The sequence below is a fragment of the Argentina anserina genome, chromosome 1 (assembly GCF_933775445.1).
Source record: "Argentina anserina chromosome 1, drPotAnse1.1, whole genome shotgun sequence".
Lineage (NCBI taxonomy): Eukaryota > Viridiplantae > Streptophyta > Magnoliopsida > Rosales > Rosaceae > Argentina > Argentina anserina.
Window position 1 is genome coordinate 13,955,053 of NC_065872.1, and position 9,599 is coordinate 13,964,651.

The window sequence follows — 9,599 nt, forward strand, 5'->3', positions numbered from 1 at the left end:
AAGACTATCTCGGTCAAAACTCTAGATGACACCAATCGCATAATACAAATCCATGTTCAACACCCAAACTAGAAAAAATTGTAAACGAAAACGAAAGAGAGAAACTATGCAAACAGTGTATGAACTTTCACACCAGTGACTTTGGTATCTCACGTTTTAACAAGATCATATAAAGTTTCAAATAATCAACATCAGTTCATAACTCTATTAACTCTGTAACAGATTTATTTTGTTTTAAAGGCTATTTTATCTTTTTTTATTTTTTTTATTTTTTTCACATTTCTCGATTCTTTATTTTCTTCTTTTCTTTATAAATATCACATCCTTCTCCTGTGTGTGTGCTGTTCAAAAATCATATCATTTTGCTCAACAATCTCATCATCACATCATTCTAATAGGTAATATTTGACCTTCAATAATCATTTACATTTACAAACATAAAGCAATTGGTTACCCAAACTTTTACTTTGTACAACCAAATCGAGCATTGAGCATGAGCTCACATCCTGATTTATTTGGCACACGGAATAAAGAAAGGGAAAGATTAGACAACTTTGAACAAAATCAAATGCATATGCAATACTAAACTCATCAATTTAATAATGGTTCTAAATATCAATGCTTGAAGTAGCATATAATTTTTCAAAATTCATCAATTCGTCAGGCTAACAATTTTCTGTTAATTAATCTATTAATCATCAATTCTTTAGGTAATCAAAGTTCTTACCAATTGAGGGTGGCGAGCACAGTAACAATTTGGGTTTTATCCTAAATTGGAAGAACGACAAAATTCGAGATTTACCGGCACGTGCGTGACATGTGCGGCACTTCCTCAAATACATCTTCTTCTCTTCTCCTTCTTCAACCCATCACACCACCAGCAGAGTCACTTTCGGTTCTTCTCCGTCTCTGCATCACCGTCTCCGGCAACCACTCCGCCGCAGCGCGATTCTCATTCCACTCGCCGGTGCTTCCTCTCCGCCCTCGCGGAGCTTCATTTCACCACTCTCAACCTCACCCCCAGTCATCAACCGTCCCAAACTCCTCCGTTCCGAGGAGATTGAGAGTTTCGTGAGCTCTGGAGAAGCCCTAGTGATGGAGACCGCTTCCGATTTTGCCACGTGATTGCTCCAATTGAGCAGTCCATACAAGTTTCCGATGCTTTTCTCGAACCCTCTCCTCTTGTTTTTTATATTTGAATTTTCCATACTGTTCTGCTTTCAATTACTTTCATTTCGGATTACGATTAGTTTCAAATTCGGATTAGGAAATCTTTTGTTTAATAAGATTGTAGTGATGTTGATTTGAATTGTTACTTCCAGTTGTTTAAGCTTAGGTTATCATATCTGTTTGGCTTAGCTTAGGAATGTAGTGCACGTTTTAGTAGGTGGTACTGGGTTAAGTAGCACTAGCTAAGCACCAAAAGATGAGATTTAAGGAGGCAAACAAAACCTGCACCTTAGCTAAGACGGGAGAGAGCCCCCCGTTCTATCTTGTTCAGTCTTTACCTTGCTCTCTCTTAAGCATGCTCTCTTTGATCTTCTCCTTGCTCCCAATATTCAAATTCTGATGGTCAATCTCTGCTCTTCTTCCTCCCTCATCCTCTGCATAGCTTTTGACAATACTTAACCAGAACTGGTGAGAATAGTTGGTTTAGTTACAAAGAAAAGATTGATTTCATCCATCTTTTGTCACTCAAGTTTAGATTTTGAAGGTAATTGGGAATTTGGGTATTGCAAATTTGATTTGAATTGATGAAATTATGGGTGATATGAATCAGATTGGTTTCCTGTTAATTGGTTTGTTCTTGGGTCTTCCCTTTTCTTAGTGTCAGTGGACTTTGTGATGTTGATGGGGTTAAGGAGAAGCATGTAGAATCTGAAGTTCTAGTCTAATTAGGATTGAATTAGGGAAAAGAGTTAGTGTTCTAATTCAGATTTGCATAGGTTCAAACTGCTGATTGTTGCGAATGATAAGTTGCAAAATATATGGCTTCAGTTGAATTTTACTTGTAAACAAATCAATGACTTCGGTTCAATCTAGTGTTTTATTGTTCTGCATACAATGCTTGGTTCGAAAGTCACATATACATGCCACCATTCTTAGCTTTTATTTCCTTTTCATCCTGATTTATTGTTTAGACATCAAGTGAGGTTGCACTAATTTTGTTGGTCTTATGGTATTGGTTGCCGAGTTCTGTTCTTGCTCTTTGTTCATAATGGAGTTATGAGATTCTGTGATAGTCTATCCTTTCAATTTCTATTACCTAACTCTGATATACTTTTATACACGTAAAGGATCAAAATGGATATGTCACTGGGTGATAAAGGACCTGCTATACTTCAGTTGCTCAAATGGGACCCTTCTCAGCCCCAGCTAAACTTGTCAGAGTTCCTTGTAGCTTACATTTCACCTACAAGACAGTTACTATTGTTGCTATATCAGTGTGAGGCTTTATTGTTTCCTCTACTTACAGGTTAGTTTCTAGTACCTTCATTTTCATGTGTTTTATTTGATACTTGTCATATCATTGTTTTCATTTCTGTTTTTGTACGTGTCTATGGGTTTTTACAGGTAATTATAATTTGGAGAGTAATTTTGATGAAAGTCTCCAAAGTCCAGAGACAGAGCCTGGTAGGTCAGGTTCGACAAGGGAGGATTTGCCGTGCACTTCTGGATCAGTTGGAGATGTTAATAATGATTTGAGTTTTGGAGGGGATAGTTTAAGAGATCAGAGTTACCCTTTTGTTGGTGATGTTAACTCTCTGGCTTGGGGAATTTGTGAGGACACTTATAATCAGCACAATGATGCGTTATTTAGAGAACTTTTGTTTGTGTGTGGCAAGCAAGGTATTATGGTCCATGCTTTTGTTGAATCCAACAGAAATACTTCAATTACTAGCACCGCACGGGAAGGTGGGTATAGGCAAGGGAGGTGGGTTGAGTGGGGGCCTTCTGCTTCGTTAGTTGGAAATATGGAGGTGGGGGAACCTACCAGCTTGAGTTCTGAAGCCACTATTACGAAAGGATGATGCTTTGCAACTGGGGAATGAAACTCTAGATGATGGTGCACTTGCAACAACACCGGAAAGTAATAGGCACTGGGAGCAAGCACGCAACTGGGCCAGACAGCTGGAGGCCAGTGCCGGAGTTTGGAAATCTGTTGTTCATCATGTAACTGAAACACAGGTAATCTAGTATATATATCTTCTTGGCATAGTATCTTTCTAAAAGACTATTGAATAGAAGGTATCCAATTATGTGGTGTCAAGTTTAGAAATTCCATAGACGGTGATTACACAGCTTGATTTCACTAAATTTCTGTCTTGATTTGATAAAAAAAATTCTGTCTTGAGAAAAAATAAAGACAATTAATGGAGATGTATCGTGCATTCTTTTAGGAGTTGAGGTCGGTGCTGGGCAAGTCATGTTGAACTTAGTATCCTATTTCTGTCTTTCACTGTTATTAGGACACACTACATAGAAGGCAACTTTTAGTGGATATATTTTTTGAAAAGATACTCGATAAGTCATTATATATTTTGATCATAGATTGATACTGATATTAGTCAGTTGACCAGTAACCTGTCCTTTGGAGTGTAGTTTGTTTACATCCTAAGGACTCAGTTGAGCTATGATGATAGTCATTATTTTAAATAATAAAGTTAGAATCATTATTTTAAATAATAAAGTTAGAATCGTAATATGCTGTAAATTCTATTAGCATCTCTCTCTCTCTCTCTCTCTCTCTCTCTCTCTCTCTCTCTCTCATTTTTTCTTCTGTAGGCTGAATCCATGGTAGCTGAGTGGAAGGAATTTCTTTGGGATGTTCCCGAGGAAAGGATCGCTTTATGGGGGCATTGCCAAATCCTGTTCATCAGATATTCCTTCCCTGATTTACAGGTACTTTGTTTGAGAAACTGTTGTCACCAGATTTTTCTTATTCTTGTTTCTGCTAAATTTGCTTAGATGATTCCCAGGCTGGGCTATTTTTCCTCAAGCATGCAGACGCTCTGGAAAAAGATCTTCCAGCTAGGGAGCTTCATGAGCTGTTGCTGCTTTCACTACAATGGTTAAGCGGAATGATCACTCTGTCCAAACCGTAAGATGATTATAACATGTTTGTTTTTTTTCGCAACTTTGGTTGCTTAGTTCTTCACTGATTGGTGCTGTCTTCATCAGAGTTTATCCACTTCATCTGATTCGAGAAATCGAGACTAGAGTATGGCTGTTGGCTGTAGAATCAGAGGCACAGGTTAAGAGTGAAGGAGACTTCAATCTAAGCAGTTCCATCCTTGATCTCATTGACAGAACAGCAAGTATCATAACAAAGATGGACAATCACATTGGTACATTTAGAAACAGAACCGTAGAGAAACAGGATGCAAGGGAAAATAACCAGGGATATCACAAGAACCAAGTATCAGATGTTAGCTTTCCAACCACAACAGCAGGGAGTACAAAGACAAAACGAAGGGCAAAAGGCTATGTGCCATTAAGACGGCCAGTAGCCCAGTACTGGACTCACTAGACAGAAGTGCTGATCCTGATGAGGGTTCTAATTCTCTTCATGTTAGATATGAGCTGCAGTCTCAGGATGAAAACTTAAAAACAGACATGTCATTTTCACATTGGGAGGAAAGGGTTGGACCTGCAGAGCTGGAAAGAGCTGTTCTTTCTTTATTAGAATTCGGACAGATAGCTGCTGCAAAGCAACTCCAGCACAAGCTCTCTCCAGTAAAAGTACCTTCAGAAATTTTACTTGTGGATGCTGCGCTGAAACTTGCCGCTATGTCCACTCCAAATAAAAAGGTATCTGTAGCAATGCTTGATGAAGAAGTACGTGCAGTTATTCAGTCCCACAATATTATGACCATGCAACATGAAGTTGATACAGTGCAGGTTTGTGTCCAAATCTCTCTTGCCAACTACACGAGTGTTGTTTTTCTTCAGTGCTCATGTCCTACACCTTGTGTGTCTAAAGGATTGACTAGGATTTTAATCAATGTTTTAGTAGATTTTATGGGATATTTCTTCTTGATTTCACGACATTTGTAGCTGTGGTGGTGTGACTTGTTTGCGGGTTAGCTTGTTTTGATATCTTTTCTTATTGGATGTGGTTTGTTCATTTTGTTGTGAATTGTGAGACTGAAACCCCAAGTTTGGACCCCTTTTTCGTTTTTGAAGTCAATGCAGTGTTGCTTCTCAGATAGGCCAGGGGTATAGTTACTATATTATAATCTGTTCTAGTACTTAACTGAATTTTTGTGTTACAGGTCCTGGAGAGTCTAGCAACTGTTTTTACTGAAGGTAGCAGTCAACAAAGCAGCATGTATGTTAGGTCTTTCATTTTCGGAGGCATTTGTTAAGCAGCCAATTGAATTACTGCAACTGCTTTCCCTTAAAGCACAGGAATCGTTTGAGGAGGCACATCTCCCTGTCAGAACTCATACAATGCCTGCAGCCAGTATTGCTCGGATTCTTTCAGAATCCTTTCTAAAGGTTGGGCTTTTCACTAGTACTTCACCTACCTAGATTCAAAAAGTACTGGCCTGGTTTAATATATGTTTGAATTTGGGTCTTTCAATCAACATTAAAGAGTGATACGAAGTTAAATTGGTATACTTTTAGTTATATGAATAGTCCTGTACAAATTAGGGGGGTTTAATATTAATCTTTGGTGCAAAATTAATTATTTTAATTTAAGGTAAATTGGGATAGACATACAGTTACAAATTATGGTTTAATGTTTGTTTGAACTGCGTGCTCCTGGCAGCTCATCGTGGAGGATACATGGATTCTAAAAAAAAAAGGACCTGCTCCATTACTCTGGAGGTTTTCAGACTTCTTAAAGTGGGAAGAGCTTTGTCCTTCGGAACAAGAAATTGAGCATGCATTAGTGCTTGGTTATTACTGGACAAGAAGTACCACATGCCTGTGACGTACTAATGCTAGAGACAGATCTTTTAATTGTCCTGTTTGCACTGGTTGATCAAATTATTTGAGCAAAACAACGAAGTAACATTTTTTTTCCCTCGATAGACAAAAGTGATGTGCAACGATTCATGAGATTTTTTTTTCCATTTCTTCGGTTGATGCTCATCTGTTATCAATGTTTCAGGTTGAGCTTCTAATATTGTCACACCACTTCCACAAACTATCATCCTGCCTTGATGGAGTTGATGTTCTTGTAGCCCTTGCAGCTACCAGAGTCGAAGCTTATGTGTCTGAGGGTGATTTTTCATGTTTGGCCCGTCTGATAACTAGAGTAGGGAACTTCCATGCCCTCAATTTCATTCTTGGAACTCTTGTTGAAAATGGCCAACTGGATCTCCTTCTTCAGAAGTATTCAGCTGCTGCAAATACGAATGCTGGCACTGCTGAGGCCATCCGTGGATTTCGAATGGCTGTTCTGACATCACTTCTTAAAGTTCATGAGAATTTAAAGTGAATATGTTGTTAGGGCAATGTACTGGTATACCAGCTACTCAGTTAGCTACTTCATTGTATCAGCTTGAATAAGGCTATACAATGAATTTATTACTTGCCTATATGTTGAGAAACAATTAGTTGTGAAATCTTGTTTCCTCACTCCTTTTTCCACAGGTCTACAACCACTTTGACATGAAACATGAAACGGCTGCTCTTTTGGAGTCACGAGCCGAGCAGTCATCAGAGCAGTGGTTCATTCGTTTTGACAAGGATCAGAATGAGGACCTTCTAGACTCCATGCGTTATTATATTGAAGCTGCTGAAGTTCACAAATCCATTGATGCTGGCAACAAACACGCAGAGCATGTGCTCAGGCCTCCTTGTTGTCCCTTCAGATTCGCATGCAAGATTTCCACTGGCTGTACCGATCCGAAACCAATGCCAGGCGGGCCTAGTTGAGCAGTCTCGTTTCCAAGAGGCCCTCATTGTTGCTGAAGCCTATGATCTTAATCAGCCAAGTGAATGGGCCTTGGTACTTTGGATCCAGATGCTCAAACCAGAAGTTCTGGTAGATTTTGTGGTTGTTCTTCCCCGCCAGCCCTCAATGCTCTGGTTGATCTGGCAAGGTTTTATAAGGCCGAGGTGTCAGCAAGAGGGGACCAATCTCAGTTCTCAGTTTGGTTGCCAGCGGAATGGGCGAAGGATCTGGGGAGGTCGTTTAGATGCTTGTTGAAACGGACAAGAGATTTGAAGTTGCCGTTGCAGCTGGCTACTGTAGCAACTGGTTTTGGAGATGTCATTGATGCATGTACAAAGGCTTTAGAGTTTAGACACGATCCCTGAGAATGTTGAATTAACCAAATTTTACACTAAAGCCTTTGTAAATTAGCGATCTAATTTAGGAATTTGGTTTAAGAATTAGGACGTTAGTCTTTAGGGTCGGTGATAAAAATTAAGTGATTTCAAAAACGACTTTAGGCATTCGTATCTTGGTAATGGCCTTCTTTAGGACATATTAGTGGTGTTTTTAGTTTACCGGAAATTATAACGGTCAAACTATATCTGAATTGGATGAAAATTTTAAATTGTCAATAAATATATATACCGATCACATCGGCCGGTGTCAATCGATTTTGAGAAGTTTCATTCATATAGTCGCTTCATAATGCGATAGTTTTATTCTAAACCTATGTAACATGGACACAGATACGAGTGTTCGTATTAGACACAGATAAATTAAATTTTCTTTGGACACATTAATTAAATATTAATCTTATATATATATATCCAATTAGAAAAAATACTTGAAAGAAAAAATATGGTCCAAATGTGCGAGGACACAATATGTTGATCTCTCTCCCACTGGGCACTCTCTCTTTATCTCTCACAAACAACAATGATAAACTAATTCCCTCAACCACCGATCATCTCCTACTTCCCACGTAGTCTTTCTTGATTCATCTCCTCCGTATCCCCCTTTTCATATTGGTTTTAACTAACAGAGCAAAGACAACACAGTGCTCCGACCAGTATCATAATCGTCTCTAGTTTCTTGATCCTATATATCATGATCAGTTCAGTTTCCTCATCCCATCTCAAATCAGATCTAATATTATACGGATAGAGTAAGCTACTTCTATATATGGATATATGCATCTTCTGCAACATGGGCGATTCTTTATCTGCTTCATACATCCACATGGTAAGCTAGATAGTTGCTTCTACTCTCATAAGATGAAGTGAGGTTCCCTGATCGATAATAATCCTTTCAATCAGGGACGATGTCGAGGTTGCAAGAGACTCAAATATGAGAAGAGGTGCGAATGAGATTCATCTTTTTTGCTTTTCTTGAAACTCAAAAGAGGAAATAACCCAGCGTATCGTGATTGTGTCCGTGTCGCGATACTGAGTTGTGAGGCATATCAGTGCTGCTTAATTCTAAACCTAATATAAAAGTTATCATACAGTAATGGACACTTCAGCGATCGGAAAATCCAGTTTGAATATATGGTTGATTGACACCAGCAGATGTGATCAGTATATATATTTAGGAACCCCGTAAAAAGTTCGTCTATTTTGGACATGGTTTGACCGTCCATACCTATGGTCAACAAAAAAAAGCGTTTTGACATATTAAAACCTTATTAACTGGGGCTTTGCCAAATGAGTTTTCTCGGTGCGACTACGCATAATCGGTAATAAAAATTAGGCGATTTCAGATATGCACCCCGCTTTTGGTGTTCGCCTCTTGGTAATGGGTCTTCTCTTAGGACATATTATTAGTGTTTTTAGTTTACCGGAAATTCCGCTAGTCAAACGAGGTCTGAATTAGATGAAATTTTACAGTGTCACTAAATATATATATACCGACCACATCGCCTGGTATCGATCAATCCCGAGAAGTTTCTTTCACATAATCGTTTCATAATGCGATAGTTTTATTCTAAACCTAATATAAGGTTATGAACATTAGTGAACACTTTGGCGATCGACAACTCCAGTTCGAAATATGGTCGGTCGACACCAGCAGATGTGATCGATATATATATTTAAGAACCCCGTAAAAATTTTGTCCGTTTTAGACATGGTTTGACCGTTTGTACCTATAGTCAATAAAAAAAGAGGCATTTTGACATATTAAAACCTCATTCACTAGGGTTTCGCCAAAATGGTTTCCTTGGTGCGACCGTGCACGATCAGTGACAAAAATTAGGTTATTTTAGATATGCAAACGGCATTCGCATCTTGGTAATGGATAATTTCTTATGACATATTAGTGGTGTTTTCAGTTTATTGGAAATTCCGACGGTCAGACGAGGTCCGAATTAGATGAAATTTTTACATGATCATTAAATATATATACCGATCACATCGGATGGTGTCGATCAATCTCTAGAAATTTTCTTCATATAGTCGTTTCATAATGCGATAGTTTTATTCTAAACCTAATAGACTATGTATGTATACTATTTTATTCTTTGACAGACTTTTACGGACCGGGCCTTACGGGTTTTTGACGGGCCAGACCGGATTTTACACCTCTAAACTAAATCCGGCCTTCTACCCACGAAAACAGGCTTTGGCGGGTTTTCTTGCGGGCCGGACCGGATAAAAACTCATCAGACTTGTAGACTTCCATGAATTTATCGAATCCGAGGACCAAATAA

The 9,599-nt window shown here is 38.6% G+C and overlaps 1 protein-coding gene across 1 annotated transcript; it reads left to right on the forward strand.

Moving 5' to 3' along the window:
• Positions 1–2,304: 2,304 nt before the first annotated feature.
• On the forward strand, positions 2,305–7,498 carry LOC126802363 (uncharacterized). The gene is given in 18 exon segments (XM_050529985.1): positions 2,305–2,476; positions 2,575–2,858; positions 3,013–3,189; positions 3,787–3,903; positions 3,981–4,102; positions 4,183–4,504; positions 4,507–4,902; positions 5,277–5,311; positions 5,313–5,518; positions 5,777–5,801; positions 5,803–5,901; positions 5,903–5,942; positions 6,122–6,447; positions 6,524–6,569; positions 6,607–6,781; positions 6,784–6,879; positions 6,882–7,039; positions 7,042–7,498. Coding segments are annotated over 18 exon segments (3,030 nt in total). The 3' UTR covers positions 7,276–7,498.
• The last annotated feature ends 2,101 nt before the right edge of the window (positions 7,499–9,599 follow it).